Source organism: Garra rufa, chromosome 2 (assembly GCF_049309525.1).
Source record: "Garra rufa chromosome 2, GarRuf1.0, whole genome shotgun sequence".
In the NCBI taxonomy this organism is placed as follows: Eukaryota; Metazoa; Chordata; class Actinopteri; order Cypriniformes; family Cyprinidae; genus Garra; species Garra rufa.
The window spans coordinates 28,389,680-28,415,706 of record NC_133362.1 but is presented as its reverse complement, the minus strand read 5'-3'; the positions used below and the strand labels follow the sequence as shown (position 1 = coordinate 28,415,706).

Here is a 26,027-nt window from a genome sequence, read left to right as displayed (position 1 = left end):
TGATGTTAGTAAATAGTAAAATGATAATTTAACACCAAATCAACATATTAGAATGATTTATGAAGGATCATATGGTGTTGAAGACTGGAGTAATTGCTGCTAAAAATTCAAGTTTGCCTTCACAGGAATAAATTACTTTTTAAATAAATAGTAAAAAAAAAAAAAAAAAAAAAAAATATATATATATATATATATATATATATATATATATTAAATGTAGTAAGATCAAAATAGTTTATTTAAATGTAGTGCTGGCCAATGATTAATCACGATTGTTTGCATATAAAAGAAACATTTTTCTGCACAAATATATGTGTGTATACTGTGTATATTTATTATGCATATATAAATACACACACATGCATGTATATATAATTAATAAAAATGCTATGTTTATATATTAAATATTTATATATAGATATCATTGAAACATAAACGCTACTTTTTTCACAAAATGTTTGTAATTTGACACAGGGATGAATGGCCAGGATGGGTTTGGAAAATACCTTACAAGGGCCCTCAAGTAGTGTGTGATGTTTTTGAGAAACACAGTCCACATAACAGACTGCTTTAATTTTCCTCTCCTCTCTTCTGTTCTCCCAGGACACACATTCCTTTTTTCTCTCAGTTGAAACCCTGAAGACCATGAATTTGCAGTTCTTATTTTAGCTAGGTTCCTTAGATGCTTGTGAGTGGAGTGTGTGAGTATATGTTCATGTATGCGTTTGTGTGTGTCTGTGTTGGAGTGCCTGTAATTAATATCAAACCGCAGAGCCAGTCCCGAGGCAGGCTGGAGCAGCTGTGTAAGTGTCTTCTTCTGATGTTCTAATTATTTCACCCTCTCCTCTGCTTTGCACTGTCACCTTAATGAGTTTCCTCACTCATCTTAGAATCAAATTGGGAGTCAGAAATAAAACTTTTTCACCCCAGTGGTTAAATGCAGGAGCCTGAAAAGGTTTTATTTACATTTTTAGATAAAGAATGTAAATAAAGCAAAAAATATTCGTAGTTTTCCTTTTTTTATTTCAAGATAAGTAATGCACATCAAACCAGGCTTTCTGTTACAGCGTATTTTGCTTTTTTAAATCGATCCAAGAGTCACAGCAACTGAGTTGGACAAATGCAATTCAAATAGGCCTATGCTTAGGCCAGTTCATTCTTTCCCAGCATGCACTGTGCACTGGGGCATGAAAAAATATGCATTGTTTGTCAGCTCTTTGCCAGTTTTATTTGCACAGTTGTTGTTGATTTTGTTGTGACACAATAGTTTGTTGACTTCAGAGTTTTGGACCTCAACTTCATATGATTGACTTACCCTAGTTATTTTTAAAGGATTAGTTAATTTCCAGAATAAAAAAAAATCCTGATAATTAAGTCACCCCTATCCAAGATGTTCATGTCTTTCTTCCTTCAGTCCAAAAGTTGAAGTTGGGTTGAAGGTCCAAATTGCAGTTTCAATGCAGCTTCAAAGGGTTCTACACAATCCCAGCTGAGGAATATGATTGCATTTGTGGTTAAAAAGTATGTACTTTTTTGTTTGTTTTTAGTTTTTTTAGAAAATGACCAATCATTTCGCTAGATAAGACCCTTTTTCCTCTGCTGGGATCATGTAGAGCACTTCGAAGCTGCATTGAAACTGCAATTTGGGGGCATAAATATCTCAAAAGACATGGGGGTGAGTAAATTATCAGGACATGTTTATTCTGAAAGTGAACTAATCCTTTAAAATTATAATGATTTTTATTGAATAAACTTACAGTGTGATTTAGATTTTGATGAGAATTTATGTAAGTTGATTTGCATTACTCAGCTTGATGTAGCGTTCCAGATGTAATATGGCAATCAATTACTTCTGCATTAAACATGTTTGAAAACGTTCTAATTATAATATGCACTTTATGCTATAATTAGCATTGACTAAAACAATTTTCACAAGAATATTCTGTTACATACAAGCTATTTTAAGCTAATTTCTCCCGAATGCTTGACTTAATGTGCTGAGGCTTCATTTAACAGCTATTGACATGAGACACTGAGTCATAATTATTCTCGTATAGCATTTGTGTATGCATGTATAATTACAGTACAATGAAAAGAGATAAAAGGAGGAAAAATGTTCAGCTCTAAAGTTTATGACTATATAATTTGCACACATCATTGAAAGGGATGCTGAGCATGGCAAATCAGTGGGTATTTTTTTATTTCATTTTGAGCCAAAGTGATCACCCATTTGTATTATTCTGGACTCCAGAATATGAGACTTAGTTAGGGCATTTAAATAGTTCCAAATATATTATATTATATTTTTTAAAATTATACAGTCAGACCAAAATTTATTCAAACAACTTCAATTTCTCACATTATCACAGTTTTTTCACTATAGTTTAGAAAATGCTAAAAACGTTTGATAAGAACTCAGAGTTAAAATGTGTCAGAACAAATTCATCTTAATAATATCAGATAAATTTGATAGAAAGGTACAGTCAATCCCGAAATTATTCATACCCCTGGCAAATTCTGACTTAAAGTTACTTTTATTCAACCAGCAAGTTTTTTTTTTTTTTTTTTTTTTGCACCGGAAATGACACAGGCTTCTCCCAAAAAATAATAAGACGATGTACAAGAGGCATCATTGTGGAAAAAAAAAAAATACTCATCTTTTATTTACATTTAAACGATTTTTACAATTAAATTTATTTGCTATTACAGCTATCAAACGCTTCCTATAATTGCTGACCAGCTTATTGCATGTCTCCACTGGTATTTTTGCCCATTCATCTTTAGTGATGAGCTCCAACTCTTTCAGGTTGGAGGGTGCTGAAAATGTCCACTGGTGCCCAAGGCCAAGTTTCTTTGCAGACTGCCTAGTGTTGTTGTTAGGGCTGGACAATATATCGAACGATATTGCGAGGTGCGTTTAGTCAATGAAGCCGGTGCTTTGATTAGTAGTAAATCTCCATCACGTGCGTTCCGCTCAGGTTATTGCATTCGATATTAAGCTCGATATGGCGTAGCTTGTCAGAGAGTTACGTCTCTGTGTATTAATTGCCGCTCCAGCGGAACCTGAGCGGAACGCACGTGATGGAGATTTACTACTAATCAAAGCACCGGCTTCATTGACTAAACGCGCCTCACAATATCGTTCGATATATTGTCCAGCCCTAGTTGTTGTTGATAATTTTGATGTATTGCTCCTTTTTCATGGTGCCGTTTACTGTGATTCCGTTGGACTGTCTGCCTTGAGTTGTTGCCACCAGCCAAGCCCAGATTCATCAGGATTGGTGGTGATCCTTTGATTCTTTTTTACCTCTCTCACTATCCTTCTGGCCAGCGCAGGTGCCACTTTTGGCTTCCGGCCACATCCTCTGAGATTTTTCACAGTGCGGAACATCTTGTATTTTTGAATAATACTTTGCACTGTAGCCACTGGAACTTGAAAACATTTAGATATTGTCTTATAGCCCTTTCCTGACTTGTGAGCTTTGGTTTTTCACCTGTTGAGTTGATTAAAACAGCTGTTCCCAATGAATCAGGGTAATTAGGGTGCTTTAGAACAGCTTGGACTATTTGGAATGGTATAGAACTTTGGATTTTCCCATAGACTGTGACAGTTTGTAAAGGGTATGAATAATTTTGGACATGCCACTTTTTGTTCAAATGTAAATAAAATCTGAGAAATATTATCGTCTTATTATCTTTTGGGAAAAGCCTGTGCCATTTCCGGTCAAAAAAAAAAACTTGCTGGTTGAATAAAAGTAACTTTAAGTCAGAATTTGCCAGGGGTATGAATAATTTTGTGCTTGACTGTATGTAATGGATTACAATTAACCACAAATTCAGACAACTGTTAGTATGACAATATTTACACTTTGTTTTTGTTTTTTTACTTTGTTGACCAGTTACCAAGCAATGCTCAGTTTTGTTCAGTTGATTGTGTATCTCTTTTTTTATCTTAAATGTTACAGTTTGGAATAAGTACAACAAAAAGTTATTTTTGAGCATTATTTAACTTTTTTTCACAGTGTATAATCATGTTTAATTCTGTTATATTTTAATACAGAATTCTGTATTACCATTAAATCTCTAAATACAACTTGCTCAATGTTTGTGCAAATGTGTTCTGATGTTTATCTGCACTGTGATCACTGAAGCCTGCATTTTAATCATTAGATCGTACTGATCTGACATCTTGAGTCAAAATCAAATCCTTCAAACAAGTACACCATTGGGGTCAAGACATGAATAACTTGACACCCAGATTACTGCTAACATACTAGCATCACTTGAGATTAGAATCAACAAAATCCAGACTGATAACATTCACATTCACTCGACAAAAGTGGTATATTGCATGGTACTACTTAAAATAAATAATAGAAAAATCTAATCTGATTAAAAAAATGCCAGTGGTTAGCATTATTTATAAAAGCAGAGATAAGAGCCCTGGTTATAAAGGTGTTTTAATGCTCTGGAGGAGGCTGGGCGATAAGCAGGGAATTTTAATGCTTTGCTTATCAAGCTTTCATTGGATTTTCATTTTGAAGGGGTGTATCAACAGTCACATCACACTTGTGGCGGCTTGAGCTCTTGCATGTATTCAGAGCTCACGCTGTGGTCAGGCTCTGGTATATGTTGGAGTGAATGTGCCAGAGCCTCAGCAGCCGAGATTTTCTCCCAGCTTTATACATAGAAAGGGAAGAGCAGAACTGTGGTACTGCTAGAAGCTACAAACTGAAAGGGCTAAAGGTCAAAGCTGCTCTTTCCATACAATAAAAAAATATATATATAATTTAGACAGTAATATTGCGAAATATTATTACATTTTAAAAGAAATGTAATTTATTCCTGTGATGGCATAGTGGAATTTTCAGCATCCAATCTACGGTGTCCTTCAGAAATCTCAAGAAACATTTTGGATTATTATTGAAAAACAGTTTAGAATGTTTAGAATGTGCAAAGTATTTTATTTAGAATTTCAGCATGAACCCGACTGCCAGTGATCACCATGCATTTTCATTTAATAGACAGAGCAGCTTTGACCTTTTTGACCTCAGTTTAAATGTCCTCTTGCATATTTGCATAAATGAAATCTCTACCACTAGACCATCATGTTTAAGTAGGGAGCTTTCTTCTCTTTTGGTCATGTTTAATGTTGCCTTGAGCAGTAAGTGAGCCATGACTGCCATCGGTGCCCCCTCAAGGAAAATAGGTGCATGGCACCCCTGAGTACAGCCGAGTTTTCTGTAATATAGGTATTTAAGGCTCAACCACGTCCTAAAACAAAGAGCTAGCTAAGCATACTAAAATTGCTCTGTTGCAACAACTCCCTTAGGTTAAGAAAACTATAATAATTGTAGGGGAGTTTTCTTAAATAGATTCTGTCATCATTGAATATATTTCCTGTGGAACATACAAAAAGATAGTTTGAGAAATGGCTGTTTTCTTTTTTCCTATTTTCTTCTTTCAAACATGAAAGTCACCGCTTATTAGAACTGTGTGGTTAACAATATTCTTCAAAATATCTTCTGAGAAAGTTTGTTGCAACTGACTACTGTCCTTCAAAAGTTAACGGTTTACTTAGTCATTCAGCCTTTTTTACAGCTTAGGTAACAAAATCATACCGTCTGTCTTCTTAGCTCAGTCTCATAACTGTGGTAACAGTATTGTATAGCATGGCGGGCTTGAGTGTTGTATTTACCAGTGGTTCTTTTCATGCTTCATGTTGATGGAGAACTTGCTTTAAGCTTATCCCCTCTGGTATGGTTACCAAATAAATAGAAAGAGGAAACATGTCACAACCTCATGTCAGTCTGTCATGGTGTTTAGCTATTTGTATTAACGCTGTAATAGAGATTAAGTTGCTGCGGCTAGGTAGATTTGAGCAAAGCTGCTAAAAAGGCAATATGAGTGTTTTCAACTCCACCATATGTTCTTTGTTAGATTCCTCTGTTGGATCTTTGATTTATGTTGTGCAATAGTCATCTCATTTTATTCGCCTCTTCTCACATCTGCCGGCAGCCGCTGAAATTGCATGTTAAAAGTTAAAAGAACACCTGTCACAGACTTGAAGTTGATGGCAACATAAACACGAGTGCATGCACAGCTTGAGTCAAGCTGCTAGAAGAGGCCCTTACACTTCTTCAGGAAGGAAAGAGAGGAATTAGCTTTCCATGCATCTCCACTCGTGTTTTGAAATAAGGAGGGTCAGCCGAAGGTGAATATAAGAACGCTAGACAAGTCGAGCTATCTTTTATTTTCAGGAATGCTGACACCAGAATGTAAATTATTTAAGGAGGCCAGGGGAGTAAGAGAGGTCTCAAAGTCAACACACATTCATGTGTACAAATCAAATGAGGCATACCTAAAGCCTGGAATACATTATATAAGTTTTAAAATATGTGCAGATTTTGAAACACTAAACATCATACAGTAGCCTACTTTGAAATGGTTACATAAAAAAAAGCATGATCATCATATACTAACCTATTGGATCACACACTGGCTTTCAAGTACTGAACACAAAATAAGAAACATGTGCCACATGAAAAAATTAAAACAATTTGTGACCCTGGACCACAAAACCAGTCTTAAGTAGCCCTGGTATATTTGTATACATTGTATGAGTCAAAATTATAAATTTTTCTTTTATGCCAAAAATTATTAGAATATTAAGTAAAGATCTTCTATGAAGTTCTATGAAGATATTTTGTAAATTTCCTACCATTAATATATCAAAACTTAATTTTTGATTAGTAATATGCATTGCTTAGAACTTCATTTAGACAACTTCAAAGGCGTTTTAGATTTTTTTTGCACACTCAGATTCCAAATTTTCCAAATAGTTGTATCTCAGCCAAATATTGTCCTATCCTAACAAACCATACATCAATGGAAAGCTTATTTATTCAGGTTTCAGATTAGTTATAGGTCTCAGTTTAAGAAAATTGACCCTTATGACTGTTTTTTTGTGGTCCATGGTCACATATGTTTTAAAATCGGCTGAAAATATCAAAAATATTTGATATCCTCTGACTAAAAAAAATGATGTACCTATTATATACAACACAAGTTTACAAGGATAGTTGCTAGACTTGGTACTGTGAATATTCTTGGTTTCATGATATTTGGTAAATTTCCTACCGTAAATATATCAAAACTTATTTTTTGATTAGTAATATGCTTTGCTTAGACCTTTATTTGGACAACTCTAAAGGTGATTTTCTCATTTTTTAGATTCTGGATTTTCAGATAGTTGTATCTTGGCCAAATATTGTTCTATCCTAACAAACAAAAGCTTATTTATTCAGCTTTCAGATGATATATAAATCTTAATTTCTTATGACTGGTTTTGTGGTCCATGGTCATATTGTGCTCCAAAAATGTACATACAATTCACTGCAGATTATCCATTAACAAACACTTATTTTCGCACTGTTCCCTGCACAATATTATACTTTGTATAGTGTTTGATTTGTAATTAACAACTAATACATTTTAACGTTTGCATCACATAAACAGCTCTATATATACAGCTTTTCTGATGTGGTAAACTTGCTTGGTAGCTCACCTGGTATAGCACTGAACTTGCATTGCAGGGCTCATGTACGAGTCATGTAAAACAGTCATAATCAAATAGAATTAAAAAGTTGTAGAAGCCAGCTGAAATAGCTTTTTATTTTTTTATCAGTTTAGGTTTAGGGTAGGGTGGCATGTAACAATAGAGCATTAAACTTTTAGTGCCACTTACCAAATAATAAACGTAATATTGTGCTGCCAGAATCACATTCATCTGTTTCGGATCAATCTGAATGCCCCACTCACTAGACATTTCACTTTGAAAGTGTTGCGAAACTTGTAAGAGGCAACGTAAAATCATTTTGCTGAAATGTCGCCACAGGCAGAGAGCCTGGGTTGTAGTAAAGGAGACCTATTTCCCTAAATCACGTTACGTATCAGTTCTTGAGCACATGTAATGGGTCGGAATTACTTTCCCTTTTTTTCTCTTATCCTCTAACTTTCATCAACGGAGGATAGTGCATATGCCAGCGTCTGAAACTAGGTTTCAGACAGCCAACATGAAATCAGACTCTCTCTTGGCAGTGTTAATAAGTGCTATTCGATCAGCTCAGAGACAAGGTTATAGCTGAACCAGTATGGTCAAGACGAAAAAGAAAGAAAAAGGCTGAATATTGTGAAGAGGGATAATCATTTTACACTGAGATTGAAGAGCAAATATTGTATTAACATAAGTCAATTCCTTAATAAAAGCGCATTATAGACATTTACACTGAGGTATGTAAGTCAATATTCTAATACTTATAATCTGATAGCACAAAGTCAAATATAAGAAATTAATATTAATGTAAACCTTTTTCGAGCTCCATGCTACCATCAGGCACAATAAAACAGACCTATTCATTTTTGTCTCATTCACATTAACCACACAAAGAAAGGCCGGTGACAAGAGATGCCCGAGATGTTCTTACATTCTCTCTCTCGTCTACATTTCCCAGCATACTGCCAGGTTGACCAGGGGTGCAAAACTACAGAGAAAATGGCTCTCTGAGAGCACTTCAGAGTACCTGTAGCCTCTCACAGTTCTCTTCACTCAATTCAGCAGATCACAGCAGGTGAATGCTAGCCTCTGCGCTAACGATAATGGATACTTCACTAGTGCACTGTCAGGCTCCTTGGATGATGCCGTGTAGATCTGTGATAATGATTTAGTTTAAACAGAACAAGTTGCTGCGATGTCCGTTGGTTGCGATTTTGGGGCTCTGGAAATGGCTTGGCACTTTAAATACCTTTTCACACCACTGAAAATCGATTGACTCTGCGTCTTTTTGTGTGCATGTTGAAAGTGGCCACAGGTATGATCATGTACAAAATGGTCAAAGGTTACAAAAGGGAAATCCATAGTTTCTGCTTTGTTTGAGGTGCAGGAAATTGGCTCTCTCAAATGTCAAATCTTCAATGCCAATCGATGCCCTCCCAGTGCTTTTTAAAAGTTTGGTACGTAAGCCACTTCACACTTTGAGCAAACACCGCCTCACTTTTTGCCTCATTTAATTAGATGTCTTGTTCTGTAATTCACACTCTGGAAATATTGTTTACTGTTTAATTAAGACATAAGATACACAAAGATCACTTTCAAAAGCCTAATCTAATTTGCTACCATCGCCTACGAGTTGTTGTTGTGCTGCAGGTAAACACAGCCTTGCTAATATTTGGGGAAAAACAGCACTGTTATGAGTGTGATATTGCTTTTATGCAACAGTAATATTGAGTGACTTAGATTTTAGACACACTATTTCCAGTTATTTTGTCTAGTTTAGCTTAGCCAGCAAAAAAAAAAAAGTTCCAACAAAGCAACAAGAGAATCAAATGCCATGCGTTTCCAAGCAACACACTTGTGGTGTGGTGTGTTCCGCAATGAATCAGTGTTTGAACAAATCCTTTAAATTGATAGTTCATCCAAAAATGAAAATTCTGTTATTAATTACTCACCCGCATGTCGTTCCAAACCTGTAAGTCCTTTGTTCATCTTCTCACACAAATTGAGTTATGTTTTAATAAAAATCTGAGATATCTCTGACTTGAATTGTTGACTAAAGTTATTGTGTTTGTTTTAGGGTTTTTTTTTTTTTTGCTCACAAAAAGTATTCTTGTAGTTTCGTAAAATTAAGGTTGAACCACTGGTGTCACATCAACTATTTCAATGATGTCCTTATATGTTTCTGGGTCTGGGAATATTTTAGTTACATTGGTCTAAATGGAAGGACAGAAAGCTATTGGATTTCATCAAAAATATCTTAATTTATGTAGATGAACGAAGGTCTTAGAGGTTTGGAATGACATGAGAGTGAGTAATTAATAACAGACTTTTCATTTTTTGGGTGAACTGTCATTTAAGAACATGTTTCATCGACTTAAACATCGTCGCTTGTTTTGTTCTTAACTGTATTATCGTTTTAGAACTAATTGGTTGAATAAGTAATTCAATGGCTCATTTATGAATATAGTTGCTTGTTTTGTTCCTTAATAAATTAGCAAGTGTGAAAGAATCAGTGACTGATTCAAATGACTCACCTATAAAGACAAAGACAAAAAGACTGTTGACTTAATGTGACTTAATGTGAACGTCAATGCTTATACAGTAATTAAAAGCAAATCACAAATCTCAAATGTCCATGCTGGCTAAGGTTATGATTTGCCTCTCTATGGACTAACAGAGATGAATTCCAATATATAAACAGAACAGCGGAGAAGCCAGAGTAAACATAACATGATTAAACACAGCAACTTGCTCTAAATCTCAACATGCCTGTGCGAGTAGCCTGGGAACATACTCCAGATCTCATTCCTTTTAATTAAAGGTTCTCATGATAAACTATCAGGTTGCTTTAATTGGTATTTATGCGTGTTGCTTCTGTACTGTTGTCTGTTACAGTTCCCATTATGAAATTATGAACTCCATAAATGGGTTCACATGGTTTTCTGCTTGTGATAAACACGCTGAAGCCTGATCATTAGCAGTGCATAGTTTAATGTGCATGTTCTTCTCACATTGTGCAAGAATCTGACAGCTGGAGGCTTGGTATTTATATTTATCTGTGCCTGTAAAGCTGCCTCTTAGTTAGAATGATCTACACCTCCTTCCAGCGTCCCACCCCCCTCCCCCTATTTGTTCCTGCTAATTAATGACTGTGGTGCTAATTAAAAGCCGGGCAACACTCAATACATTCTGGGTCCTTGAGTAATATTAACATTTTCATTTGCAGGTCTCTGACTAATGAATATTCCATTGCAAAATTTCCAAAGAAAATTACAGGGTTGGGAGGAGCATGAAAGTGACAAGATGACACGTATGTTATATATAGCCCTATATTATGCAGAAGAAATGAATGATTTCACACTGGGGGTCCTGTAACCTGACAAGGCCTTGTGGAGTAAAGAAAAAAGAACAGAACGGTTTGACCATAGCCCAGTCAATTAAAAGACCTTGTCATACTCGGCCGAGACGTCTTTTAGTTTGTCGTGTAGCAGAAACACTATGCAATGTGCACAAGAGAGAAGAAAAGCTTTGTATGAAAGAAAAAGCCTCCGCTTTGGCCGTATGCTGAGCAACAGGAAGCCTCATACTGCGTTAAACATGTATCATCTTTCCACATAAATCAAGGCTGTGAGCAAAATGTCTGTGCGGGTTGAGATAAAAGGAGGCAAGCAGCCCAAATGTGGTCTCTTGGGTACAGTTCCACACCTCCACCTCTTTCCATCCACTCCCTACATTTTAATTGCCACTGTTTGCCAATTGCCACAGCTCATACTGCGCCCATAATGACTGTTCCTCACAATGCTGCCATAGCACTTGATCTCTCTTTTAATGATCCTCCTTCTGTAAATTTGTACTGCACTAGTTTCTTATCTCACAGATCTTTATCAGCTCCACTTGCTTGTGGACACATTAATTGGGGAGATTAATTGACCACAGATCGTTCAGGCATGACCTATGCGCTATGTAAAGCACACAGTCGGCCATTTGCGCCACTGATTTGATTACTAACTCACGGCCCTCTATAGCTCCTCGTGTGCAATTAGTGTAAAATCTTTACTAGCGACACATATGACAGTTACATTCAATTAGTCGAATACAGATTTCTACTGTAGGAGTGATAATTGTTAACATCAGATTGGACAAGTGTGTAAAAATTAGACCACACTGATGCTATTTATAGGGAACACTGTCTATTATAATTCCTGTGTAAATCATTCGTAAAATCATGCTTATGTAAATTGGCATGTTAACATTTTACATGAGAAAGGTTTTTATGAACAATTTACATAGAAATTTGTTCTGCTTGTGTTTCAGGAATGAGGCCCAGTGAATATTTGTTGCTGTTGGTGCGCTTAGGATTTTTGGGTTTGACTGGGAAAAGACAATTATTCAAATGTATTCAGAATTATTCAGTTTCATCAGTTTTCCGTGGTAATAAGGAAAAAAATATGAAACGATACAGAAAGTAAGTCTGTTCCATGAACACAGCAACACATTTGTAACAGTGCTTAATTTGTACATGACAAAAAGAAAGACAGATACACTGAAAACAATTCAGTTCAGAGAACTCAAAGCTTGGGAAATGAAGCGAATTATACAAGGTAATTTAATGGGACAATCAGCCAAGACTGGGACTTTCATTGTTTTTATCACTTGTGTTTGCAAATGGTGGGAATGAATCCTGCAGATTACAGATTAGCGTTATGCCAGTATGTGGCAACAAATGCCTGTCTTTAAATAAATTAAAGGCACAATATGTAAGATTTTCATTATAAAATATCCAAAAATCACTTGCACAATGTGATATATTTGATGCAGTTGTGTACTTATGTTCAGCGTTAGGAAAAGTTACTTTTAAAAGTAATGCGTTACAATATTGCGTTACTCCCTTTAAAAAAGTAACTTCATTACTTAGTTACTTTTTATGGAAAGTAATGCATTGTTACTTTTGAGTTACTTTTTAAAGGGATAGTTCACCCAGAAATGAAAATTTGATGTTTATCTGCTTACCCCCAGGGCATACAAGATGTAGGTGACTACAAACAAAGATTTTTAAGTCAAACCGGTGCAGTCTGCCAGCCATATAATGGCAGTGGATGGGCACCAGACCTTTAAAAGTAAAACAAAACATGCCCAGACAAATCCAAATTAAACCCTGCGGCTTGTGACGATACATTGATGTCCTAAGACACGAAACGATCATTTTTTTGCGAAAAACTGAACAGTATTTATATCATTTTTTACCTTTAATACACAGCCACGTCCAACTGTCATGAGCACGAGCTCATCATCCGGCACGTTACATGTTTACGTGCCGGAAGCGATCTGTCGCATACGACACTCATTGTTTACACAGTGCACAGAGATTGTGGGTATAGTGGCTATTCAAAATGGAAATTCTTTGGCTTATCCTGATTGTTCAAACTGATTTAAAGCTGAAAGATTAAGTTTGTTTGCGCAAACTCATCCGGGACTGTTGACATTTGACCGATTTCCCCTTCCGGCATTTGCGTATACTACGCCAGAGCGCGTACACGTGTAAAGAGCCAGATGATAAGCTCGTGCTCATGACAGTTGGACGTGGCTGTGTATCAAAGGTAAAAAATTATATAAATATGTTTATTATATAAATTTGTCCGGTTTTGGTGCCCATTGACTGCCATTATATGGCCGGCAGACTGCACCGGTTTGAGTTAAAAATCTTTGTTTGTGTTCTGCTGAAGAAACAAAGTCACCTACATCTTGGATGCCCTGGGGGTAAACAGATAAACATCAAATTTTCATTTTTGGGTGAACTATCCCTTTAGTTTAGGGCTTGCTTGTTTGTTTTTAATACACAAAGTTATATTTTTGGAAATGTAAAAGCCCTTTCACACCAAAAGCCTCAGGCTGAAGAAAAAGTAAATTCACATCTGTGCAGTAGAACGCAGTTGTTCAAAACTCTTTAGCAATAAAAAAAGAAGAACAAATGTTATTTTATCTTGAGTATTTTTTGCTTATTAGTATGAAGGTCAGCGGCAAAGACAATAGTAAATAAAAGGATATTTGTATAATTTAACATATTTCATTATTGCAGGTTTGCGTTTTATTCTGAGTTGCATTTTATTGTTTTTATTAATTTTGAGGAATACTGAATGTTTTTTGTGAGTAAGACGAATTAATGCATGTTCACATTTAGTTTAGAACTAAAATAATATCTTACTCCTGATTTCTCTCAACATGGGGACAGCAGAGCTTTCAATCAATAAATGTGGGGGGAAAAGTAACTGCCGTTACTTATTTGAAAAAGTAACTTAAAAAGTAACGTGTTACTTTACTAGTTACTTTTGTGAAGTACTTTTGTTAGATTTGTGAATTCCATACATAAAATGACATCTGCCATCATTCCACTCTCCTTCATAGCATCATCAAACTTTTGTTTGCCTTTTGCTTTTGTTATTGTTTTGAAAATGCAACCTCTAGATGCGAAAACTTACATATTGTGCCTATAAATAATTAATTTAACTGATTCATTCAAAAAACTGAATTAATCTGAAAGAATACACACAGCAGTCTTTATAGTAAATCAATTCAACAAATTTATTCACAACACTGATTCATTCTGGGACAAAACACCACTACTGTTTGTGATGCAATGGGTCTTGTTTCAAACTATTGCGGATGGCAAAGCAAAAACATTGCCTGAGGGGATTTTCACACCTGGCTCGGTTGGAGCATTTGTTTTAGAACCTGGCGCATTTCTTGCCTGGTTCAATTCGTTTCGGCGTATGTGAACATGGCAATCATACTCTGATTCAAACCAAAATAATCGGCTGAAGATTGCCTGAATGAGGTAGTCTCAGCCCAATTGAAAACTACCTCTGGAGCGGTTGCCGGTGGTAGGAAAGCAATCTGACCCAGTGGACCAACAAACCAAGCTGTATTATAATTCATAATGTGGGTGAGCACATTTCTTATTTCAGTTGAAAACCAAAGAGCGGCTCTTCTCATTGGTTTTCTACGAAAATAGGTGCATTGCAAAAATGCTGTCCAGACGAAGCCTTCATTTCCACTCTAACTGTATTTATATATTACAATTTAAGTCTTGTTTCAGAACAAAACAAATCATCTACAGGTGGCATGAAAAGTGAGCAATATCATATGGTATCTATAAATAGCTCAGAGAAAGCTGCTGATCCAGGCAAATGCGCTATATTTATGTTGTATGTAATATAAAAAGAGAAAAATTGCATCTTTAAAATGTATTTATTTTTCGGATGAGAACTTGGAAACATTCAGCGTAAGCAATATGCAGCATTAAATTGAGCTCTTGATCCTCTGTAAAAGGATGAAATGTGCTGTATAACCAACAAAGGCTTATGTTATCTGTTGAGGCTCGTGCGCATGGCATATGCATATGCTCTGTTTGTACTCTGCCATTTAGAACCAGGGACATTTTTCTTTGTCACATTGCTCTCCTGACTCAACCAGCTGAAAGCAGGATTAGCCTCCAGTGTCTTTGGAAAGTCAAGAAGTGAGGGAAAAATGAGGATAAATTGATGACAGGATGGAGAGAGAGAGAGGAAGTGTGAGACAGGCAGAAACACATGGGCAGTTACATGAGCAAAAGAGCTGGAGAGAGAGCAAACAGCTTGGCTAGGAGGGACATGGCATACATATTTCATATATAAAAGACAAGCATTTCATTTCCATATTTAGTGAGCACCGAGAGGACTTATTCAAGCAGTCAGGGCTTTGCTGAGGTAGAAAATCAGCAAACTCGCTGTGCCCGTGTATTTCCAAATCAATCTACTGCCATCTGCAACAGATGCATGACATGGCACGTCTGGATTTCCCATCTGATTTCCAGAAAACCCTCGAACATTTTTCACTCTGATTGGCTTATCCATGTCTAGGAGTTTCATTGTTGTGAAATGCACAAGGCTCAGCCTGGCCCCTGAAAAGGGTTTTAATTAGAGCGGTGGAGTGACCAAAGGGTTTAAAGGAATATTCCAGGTTCAATTTGAGTTAAGCTGTATCGATAACATTTGCAGCAGTGTTGATTACCACAAAAATGAATTTCCAGTTATAAGTTTTCTAATAATAAAAAAAAAAATCTTTACAGTACAGATTACAGTAAGGTGATATTTTAATATTATGAATAGTATTTACTGACATTTTAAAGTAGCTTTGATTTTTATGAAGTAGCTTTATTTAGTTATTTTAATATTTTTAGTACTTCAACGTCAGATACTTTCTAATTTCTTATTTCTAAATTTTATTTTAGACAGTTATACCCCTGGTTTCACAGGGTAAATGGGAGGATTGTATTGTGAGTCAGCTTAAGCCTTGTCCTAGACTAAAATGTAAGCCTGCTCTGTTTTAACTGAAAGAAACTTGCACTGACTGATCTTAAAACATATCAGTGCCTTTGTTTTGTCTTTTTTTTTTTTTTTTTTCTCGAAGGCACATTTATAAAAATGACTTGTGTCCTAATTGAACTATGGCCTAATCCTGGCTTAATCTAAGCCCTGTCTGTGAAACCAGGCCATACAGTATTGACATTTACATTTAATTTTTTATTTACGATTGTTTAGTAGTTTTGGTTTTAGTTGAAGGGAACCCTGGTTAAGACTTTTATGGCTTAATATTACGTAAATGATGTCTCTTACTGAAATATGTAGTAGAAAACCCATGAAAGATTTACATTATTTAAAAAATCCACAATGTTTTATACATATTTTGGACTTTTGGACTACAACACTCGGAAACTAAAATACTGATACAATGCCAAATTGTGCAGCTTTTGGTTGTAATGTTCAGTTGTAAGGCAACAAGTGAAGCAATGGAAGTCTTTACTGCTTTTCCTAGTGTTACGAAGAAGATAAAAGAATGGAGAGATGCCTGTGGACGAATAAAACTTCCTAAAGACCTGCATCTTTGTTCTCTCCACTTCAGCCCTGACGCCTTTGATGCTTTTAGTAGACCACAGCTGCTGAAAGAGCTAACAAACAGCAGAGACAAAGAAATGCTAGATGCCATTGTAGCAGGATGTAAACATGCCGATGCTTGTCATGACGCCACAGCCACTGAAGGAGTTTCTCAGGGCAAATTTCACTCAATATCCAGAGGCGTTTAAACTCCTTGGTTTAAGCCTACGCTTATATCCATCGCCACCTGTAAGCTTTTTCAGTAGCTGTGCTCTTTGTATCAGTATTTTATTTTTGCATTTTATTTTGTTGTGTTGTGGTAAAAATAGCAAGTAGTGCCAGTAGCTCAACCAAGAGTGCAACTAATTCACATAATCAAAATAATGGCACCCCCATAATCCAAAATTTGTATAAAACAATGTTGGTTTTTTTTAAATAACGTAAAACATATAATGGGTTTCCTACTACATATTAAATAAGAGACATCATTTACGTTATATGAAGCCAAACACGTTTTAATAGCTAGGGATCCCTTTAACAGCAACAACACAGCTTACAATGGAAGTGGAAGCTTACAATGGGCCAGTCCAGAAATGTTAAAATATTCACTATTTCAGCAGAATTTCACTATTTCTGCCAAAACGTTGCTGCTTTTATCCCCACAAGGAACAAGCCAAGTAGAGTTCTTAACCCTGTAGAGATTCCTAAAATACATTGCTTTAGATAAAAGCATCTGTTAAATCACTGTTTACTAACTGTCTTTCTTTCTGTCTTTTTTTCAAATCAGGTGTAAAGAGGGTTTCCAGGGCATTCGCTGTGATCAGTTCCTGCCCAAGACTGATTCCATCCTGTCTGACCCAAGTGAGTGCACTTGCATTTTGCTTTAATAAATCAGATGCATGCAAACGCATAGATTTTTACTCTGCTATGTCTGAAGTTAATAGAAAATACCATATGTACAGTCTCTGTATTATAGAGTCCTTTTGAAATTGTTTTGAAATGAGTGTTCAGGGTCACTGATGTGAAAAGAGAGAAATGGCTATATAACTTTCAGCTTCTAACCCAAATGAATGCTTAACCTCTGTGGACCGTAATGCATTTATGCATTCATTTACCAATAACAACAAGGCTTTGCAGTTTGCAGTCTTACAGACACTGTTGTCATAGAAACCTTGTCATTACTAAAGTGTCATAACATTTTCATATTTTCCTGACGGGAACAGATTTCTCGATTTTCCCACCCACTCAGCTAATGGCTGTATATTCACACGCTTCTACCAAACCTGAATGTCTCTTTTCTGAATGATGTATACCATTTTATCGAATGAGGCAGTGAGTGTTTGTGCGCTTACATGCATACATTTTACTAGTGTGCGTGTGTGTTTGTCTGTGTGTGTGCGCACCCATGTACAGGTAGTGATTGCATGTTGTGTGCAGTGAGTAAGCCCACTTGATGAGTCACAAATGGAGCATGATTATGAGGGGTTCTGTTTGTTGACCTTCTTGTACAGATCTATCAGTGCCGTTTTATATGAAGGATAATGAAATGAGCTGCTCAAGAATTTGCTGTGTGCACATGGCGATTGGTGAATCCTACCAGCTGAGAATGCAAAGCACACACCCTTGTACTGAACAAAGACCGATGCGTATTCTGTACATCCACACTCATCTACCCACATATCACAGGATAGCATTCGCATTTTACATCTAGAAAAAATATTAGTACAGCACATTGATCTGTTTTATCATATAAACTCGTAATTCTGCATATTATCAGAATAAAAAAATATATATAACAAATAAAAAAATCTCAGTATAACGTCTAGGTTACGTAGGTAACCCTCGTTCCCTGAAGGAGGGAACGGAGACGTTACATGGGAATTCGCTTAGAATCCAATCATATCTGAGCCTTATACAAAAGGCCAATGAAAATTGGCGAGTGGCATTTGCATGACGCGCCACGCCCCGTACATACGGGTATAAATAGCGACGTCATGCGCCAGTCAGACAGGTTCTTCGCTGAGGAGCCGGGTTGAGCCGGCGTCAGCGCGACGACAGGGACGTGGCAGGGGATGTAACGTCTCCGTTCCCTCCTTCAAGGAACGAGGGTTACCTACATAACCTAGACGTTCCCCTTCAGTCGAATCACTTCGACGTTACATGGGAACAGACCCTATGGAACAAGCCACGTCCCTGCGCCGCGTTACGCAACGACCACGTGCCGGCAGGCGGACGTGTGAACAGGCGGACGTTAACGTAACCTTCCCAACGCCCTGGGGCCCGAGAAGGGGGGGTCCCCAGGGATGCCAGAAACTGAAGCAGGGGTTGGGGGGGCGGAGACATGAATTCTGTCCATGTGAAAATAAGAAATTCAATATATCCATAAGGGGTTTTAGGGATATACGAGGAAAACAGAGGCCTTCTGGTTGACCCCTGGAAAAATATAAAGAAAAATAGCCACAACCTGCGGGGCGAAGGAGACCCGGCAGGAGCACAGTCAAGAACTACTCCGCGTCTAGCCCGGACTGTGGGGCATGGAGGACCCAGGTTCGCCGGAGGGAACAAACTGGGAGATAGCGCACGGATCCACGTGGGAATGGCGCAGCAAGCCGACACTAGCCGTCCTCCCGGTCACCTGTCAGAACTCGGGAGGAGACGGCCTCTAAGCGAAGGTTGTAAAACCTGGCAAAGGTATTCGGTGTCGCCCAGCCGGCAGCTCTGCAAATGTCTGCTAATGAGGCGCCATGTGTCAATGCGTAGGAAGATGCAACACTCCGTGTGGAGTGGGCATGCAAGCCTAAGGGGCAAGGCTCTCCCTGATATAAGTAAGACAGGGAGATGGCTTCTACCACCCAATGCGCCAACCTCTGTTTGGAGACAGCATTCCCTTTCTGCTGACCTCCGAAGCAGACAAAGAGCTGCTCGGTGTGTCTGAAGTGCCGAGTGCGGTCTACGTAAGTGCGCAGAGCACGGACTGGGCACAGAGATCGCAATAGCTGGGTCTGCCTCCTCCAAGGGCAGAGCTTGCAGGCTCACCACCTGATCGTGGAAAGGCGTGGTGGGAACCTTGGGCACATAGCCGGGCCGGGGTCTCAGGATGACGTGAGAATCGCCGGGCCCGAACTCCAGGCACGCTTCGTCGACAGAGAAAGCTTTCAGATCCCCCACCCTCTTGATGGAGGCCAACGCAGTCAGGAGCGCTGTCTTTAATGACAGAAACTTAAGCTCAACTGAGGCGAGGGGCTCGAAGGGAGGTCCCCGCAGGCCCTGGAGGGCGACGGAGAGGTCCCAAGAGGGTACGAGGCGCGGTCTGGGAGGATTGATCCTCCTAGCGCCTCTGAGGAATCTCACGACCAGAGGGTGCTTACCTAGGGATGATCCATCCACTGCATCGTGATGTGCGGCAATAGCGGCAACATACACTTTGAGAGTCGAAGGGGACAGCCTGCGCTCCAACTTCTCTTGCAGGAAGGAAAGCACTACTGCAATCGTGCATCTCTGTGGGTCCTGTTCTCGTGAGGAACACCAGTCGACGAATAGACCCCACCTCAGTGCGTACGCCTGCCTTGTAGAGGGGGCTCGGGACTGAGTGATGGTTTCTACCACGGCCTGTGGAAGGCCGGCGAGGTCTGAAGCGTCCCGTCCAGGAGCCAGACGTGCAAGTTCCATAGATCGGGACGTGGGTGCCAGATAGTGCCCATCCCCTGAGAAAGAAGGTCCTTCCTCAAGGGGATTTTCCAGGGAGGGGCTGCCGCGAGGGAAATGAGTTCTGGGAACCAGGTCCTGGTAGGCCAGTATGGGGCGACCAGGAGAACCTGCTCCTCGTCCTCCCTGATCTTGCACAGGGTCTGTGCAAGGAGGCTCACTGGGGGAAAAGCGTACTTGGGCCCCGGAGGCCAGCTGTGGGCCAGAGCGTCCCTGCCGAGGGATACCTCGTTGAGGGAGAAGAACTGCTGGCAGTGGGAGGATTCGGGGGAGGCAAACAGATCTATCTGGGCCTCCCCGAAATGCCTCCAAATCAGCTGGACTGTCTCGGGGTGGAGTCGCCATTCTCCAGGGAGGGTGGACTGCCGTGAGAGCTGATCGGCCGCACGGTTGAGTTCCCCGGGAATGTGAATGGCTCGTAGCGATTTCAGCCACGTTTGACTCCAGAGGAGCAGACGGCGGGCGAGTTGTGACATGCGACGGGAGCGGAGGCCGCCCTGGTGGTTGATATAAGCCACAGTCGCAGTGCTGTCGGTACGCACAAGTACGTGCTTCTGACGCAACGTCGGTCGGAAGCGACGAAGGGCCAGAAGCACAGCCAGCAACTCGAGGCAATTGATGTGCCACTGCAGTCGAGGTCCTGTCCAGGAGCCCGAAGCTGCTTGCCCGTTGCACACAGCACCCCAACCCGTGGTGGAGGCATCCGTGTAAACCACGATGTGCCTGGACACCTGCCCCAGGGGTACTCCGGCCTGGAGAAAGGCAGGGTCTGACCATGGGCTGAATAGGCGGCGACACTGCGGGGAAACGCCAATCCGGAGTGTGCCACGGTGCCATGCCCGTCTCGGGACTCGGTCGTGTAGCCAGTGCTGAAGCGGTCTCATATGAAGCAAGCCCAGCGGCGTGACCGCGGCCGCAGCTGCCATATGCCCCAGGAGCCTCTGAAAAGTTTTTAGAGGAACCGCTGTCTTGTGCCTGAATAAATCTAGACATCTCAGCACCGACTGAGCGCGCTCGTTGGTGAGACGGGCTGTCATGGAGACCGAGTCCAGCTCCACACCGAGAAAAGAGATCCTCTGCACTGGGGAGAGTTTGCTCTTTTCTCGGTTGACCTGAAGGCCCAGGCGGCTGAGGTGCTGAAGCACCAGGTCCCTCTGGTCGCATAGCACCTCTCGAGAGTGGGCTATCAGAAGCCAGTCGTCGAGATAGTTGAGGATGCGGAGACCTGACAGCCAAAGAGGGGCCAGGGCCGCTTCCGCAACCTTGGTGAAAACGCGAGGAGAGAGGGACAGGCCGAATGGGAGAACTTTGTACTGGTATGCTCGACCCTCGAACGCAAACCGAAGAAAGGGCCTGTGGCGAGGAAGAATCGAGACATGGAAGTACGCGTCCTTCAGGTCGATGGCTGCAAACCAATCCTGGGGACGAATGCATGAGAGCATGCGCTTCGTCGTAAGCATCTTGAACGGCAGCCTGAGAAGGGACCGATTCAGGACTCTGAGATCCAGGATGGGTCTTAACCCACCACTCTTTTTGGGCACGATGAAGTAGGGACTGTAAAACCCTGACCTCATCTCGGCTGGAGGGACAAGCTCGATCGCATCCTTCGCCAGTAGGACTGCGACCTCTGCACGCAGGACAGCGGCGTGGGTGTCTGAGTGGACACAGGTGTGAAGGACACCTCTGTACCTGGGCGGAGCTTTGGCGAACTGAATCGCATAGCCGAGACGTACCGTCCGAATCAACCACCGCGAGGGGCTGGGAAGCTGAAGCCAGGCTCCCAAGCGCCTCGACAGGGGTGTCAAGGGAACGTTGACCGACGTGACCGTGGTGGGGCAGCCTGAGGGGGGAACGGGGAGGGGAGACAAGCTGCTCTGAGCAGGGCCTACCTTCTTCCCAGGTTCCCGCGCTGGCGACAGACAGCTCCGTATCCGGCTCCGAGAGGGCATCCTGGTGCCGCCCGGAACGGGAACACGGGCCCGAGGCCCCGGAGGTGAATGAAAATTGCTCTTTTATTGAAGTTGTGGGTACCACCGACCCGTGGGCCGGCGGCGACGTTAAAGTACACAACCACCCCCGGCCCTCCACCGGGAGCGGGGACGCAGATGTTTTCGCCCCCCTGAAGAACAAACTTCTCCACCTCCGGGTTGCCCGCGTCAGGGACGTTTCGCGGCTCTTTTGCGGGTGTTCTTTGCAGGTCCCTGAGAGGCGGGCGGCGCCCCGCCCCCGCGGCCGGCTCGACGTCGGGCCGTCTCGCTCTTGGGTTCGGCAGGCGACGGAGCAGGTTTGGTGGGGGCCGCGGGGGGGCGCCCTCGGCGACGAGCGGAGGGAGGCTGAGCCACCGGCGGCGGGATGGGTTTAGACTCGCGGCGGGGCAGGATGTGTTGGATGGCCTCCCTCTGCTTCTGGACTGCCGAGAACTGCTGGGCAAAGTCCTCGACAGTGTCGCCGAACAGGCCACTCTGGGAGATGGGAGCGTCAAGAAAGCGAGCCTTGTCGACGTCTGCCATCTGGGCCAGAGTGAGCCATAGGTGTCGCTCCTGGACCACGGCTGTGGACATCACCTGACCAAGGGAACGCGCCGTGACCTTCGTTGCCCGTAGGGCGAAGTCGGTGGCGGCGCGGAGTTCTTCCATAACCCCCTGGTCGGGACCACCCTCGTGCAGCTGTTTCAGGGCCTGGGCCTGATGCACTTGTAAAATCGCCATAGCATGCAGGGCGGTGGCGGCCTGTCCAGCGGCGTGATAAACGCGGCCCGCAAGAGCGGACGAACGCTCACATGCCCTGGACGGGAGATGCGGACGATCCCGCCAGGTGGCAGCGCCACGCGGGCACAAGTGCACCGCTACAGCGCGCTCGACCCGGGGAATCGCTGCATACCCCCTGGCCGCCCCGCCATCGAGGGTGGTGAGGGGAGAGGAGCTGGGGCGGGGCCGTGATGAAAAAGGGGCCCGCCAAGATCTTGTCAGCTCCTCGTGCACCTCCGGGAAGAATGGGACCGAGGGAGGGCGAGGTGGAGCCGCGGGGGCCCTCCCCAGGAACCAATCATCCAGCCTAGAAGGATCGGCCGGGGGTGCCTGGGGCACCTCCAAACCGATCCCCCTGGCGGCCCGGAGAAGCATAGTCGACAGCTCGACGTCCACCTCAGACGGAGCGGCCACCTCAGCAGGGGGTCGCGCCGCCGAAGCGTCCGCCTCACCGACCGACTCTCCCTCTGATGCTGCGATCGACATCTCATTCTCCGCAGGAGCACCGAAGGAGACGCTCAGCCCGCTGGGCGGGGAAGCGTACTGCTCCGGGAACTCGACGGGACCACGCTGTGTGACAGAAGACCGCAGGGCTTTCTGGGCCGGCGGTGCGTTCTGCACGGTGACTGTTAAGTCCCCCCCGCCCCTGGCCGCGGTGGCCGAAAAGCATTGACGGCTTAACGACGGACCGCGGGAGGAAGACGGGGGGAGCCGCCTCGCGAACGAGCGGCGGGACTTCAGCGTGGTCATGGTCATGCATTCGCAATGAATGCATTCACCATCCATGAACGCTGCCTCAGCGTGCTCACTCCCCAAACACGTGAGGCAGTGATCATGTCCGTCCGCAGGAGGGAGGAAACTACCGCATCCTGAAGCGCACGGCCGAAAAGCCATTCTGAAAAGAACGTCTTTTTCGGCCGAGAGAAATTGCTCTTTTAGCTCCCGGTCTGCCCAGGGAAAAAGCCGCGGGGCGGCTGTGCACTCAACGGGACTCTCTCGCTGGAAAGCAGAGCGGCTGTAGTGGCCGTGAAAACGGCAGCCCGCAGGAGATCGCTGACGGCTGCAGAACGATAAGCTCTTTTAGTTTGCAGCACGTCAGAAGAGAGAGCAGGAACTCTGGAAGAACTCTTGATTGTAGGATTTGTAGACTCTTTAGCAGAGAAAAACAGCAGGCTCAACATTCAGACGGATCTGAAGCGAAGAAGCTGTCTGACTGGCGCATGACGTCGCTATTTATACCCGTATGTACGGGGCGTGGCGCGTCATGCAAATGCCACTCGCCAATTTTCATTGGCCTTTTGTATAAGGCTCAGATATGATTGGATTCTAAGCGAATTCCCATGTAACGTCGAAGTGATTCGACTGAAGGGGAACAGGAAGATACATTTTCCTATGGAAGCCCTGCCACTGCCACTAAATATTATTTTTTTAAGGTAATTGTGACCTTTTTATCTCACAATTCTCACTTTTTTTTCCTTGCAATTGCAAGTTTACACCTCGCAATTCTGACTTTTTTTTCTGAGAATTGCATTAAACAAACTCGAAATACACTTTTTTTTGTGAGTTATAAAGTCAGAATTGGAATACAGTATATAAACTGAGTTCTGACTTTTTTTCTCAGTATTGTGAGTCAGTTTAGTCGAGTTAACTCAGAATTATGTGATATTGTTCCCCCTCAGAATTGGACTCAGAATTGTGAGTTTATATCTCAAAATCCTGAGGGGGAAAAAAGTCAGATTTGCGAGATATAAACTCACATTTGCGAGAAAAAAAATCTGAATTGCAAGAAAAAAAGTCAGAAATGCAAGATACAAACTGGCATTTGCGAGAAAAAAGTCAGAATTGCGAGTTTTTATCTCACAGTTCTGACTTTATTTCTTACAATTTAGAGTTTATGTCCTGCTATTATCACTTTATAATTCACAAATGTGAATTTATATCATGCCATTCTGAGAAAAATTGTCAGAACTATAAGTTTATATCTCACAATTCTGACTTTATAATTTGCAATTGCGAGTTTATATCACAATTCTGAGGGAAAAAGTCAGAATTCCGAGATTGTATATAACAATTGCGTAAGAAATAAACTCGCAATTGTGAGTCAGAATTGAAATATATAAACTCAGAGTTCTGACTTTTTTTCTTAGTATTGTGAGAAAAAAACTCAAAATTGCGAGATTTAAACAATTAATTTCTTCTCAGAATAGTGAGTTTATATCTCATAATTCTGACTTTCTAACGCAATTGTTAAGTCAGTTTAGTCAAGTTATTAACTCAGAATTATGAGATATAAACTTGCAATTCTGAAAACATATCAGTCTTTTTCCCCCTCAGAATTGGACTCTGAATTGTGTTTATATCTCACAATTCTGAGGGGGATTGTTTTTCTTACAATTTAGAGCTTTATGTCCTGCTAATATGACTTTATTACTTACAATTGTACATTTATATCATGCCAGAATATCATATCAGAATATCATCTGACATTTATATCATATGTCAGAACTATGAGTTTATATTACAAGTCTGAGGAAAAAAGTCAGAATTCCGAGTTTGTATTACCCAATTCTGAAAAAAAGTCAGAAATGTGAGATGAAAACTAAACATTTTATTTAATTTTTTATTCAGTCACAGAAGTGGGCTTCCGTATTTTCGTGATCTGTTATACTAATGCAATTAGATTTTTTCTTTAAGCTTCCATTCCAAAAACTTGCAGTGCAAATATGCCCAGAAAATTTCGACAGTTCCTCATTATGTAGGCCCGATTTTAAGCACTAGGATGTGGAGGATGCGGAAAACTGCCACTGACATACTGCAGAACTATACAGCGTCACTCCACCACTGCAATCCAATTGCAAAAACCTCATTTACATACAAAGCAAATTAACCTTTGTGTTGAAAAGAACAACAGTGACTTCATTTAAATATTTACGTGGCAGTTCAATTTTAGCACATTTGCAAGTCCTTTAAACAAGGTTGTAGATAGTTTAGGAATAACATGCAGGTTTTTTGGAGTGCGCTTCCAACGAAGTGACCCCGTACCATGATGATATGCATTAGTGTGTGTGGCATTGTTCGTAAACAGCCTTTTGCTCTGGTCTGTTTCTGTTT

The 26,027-nt window shown here is 41.3% G+C and overlaps 1 protein-coding gene across 1 annotated transcript in view; it reads left to right on the top strand.

The window, feature by feature from the left end:
- The window catches only part of nrg3a (neuregulin 3a), a 426,896-nt gene that overhangs the window by 344,412 nt on the left and 56,457 nt on the right, over positions 1 to 26,027 (top strand). The window contains exon 3 of the mRNA XM_073834062.1: positions 17,252 to 17,325. Coding sequence (XP_073690163.1) covers positions 17,252 to 17,325 — 74 coding nt within the window. The remainder of the gene's footprint in view (positions 1 to 17,251; positions 17,326 to 26,027) is intronic.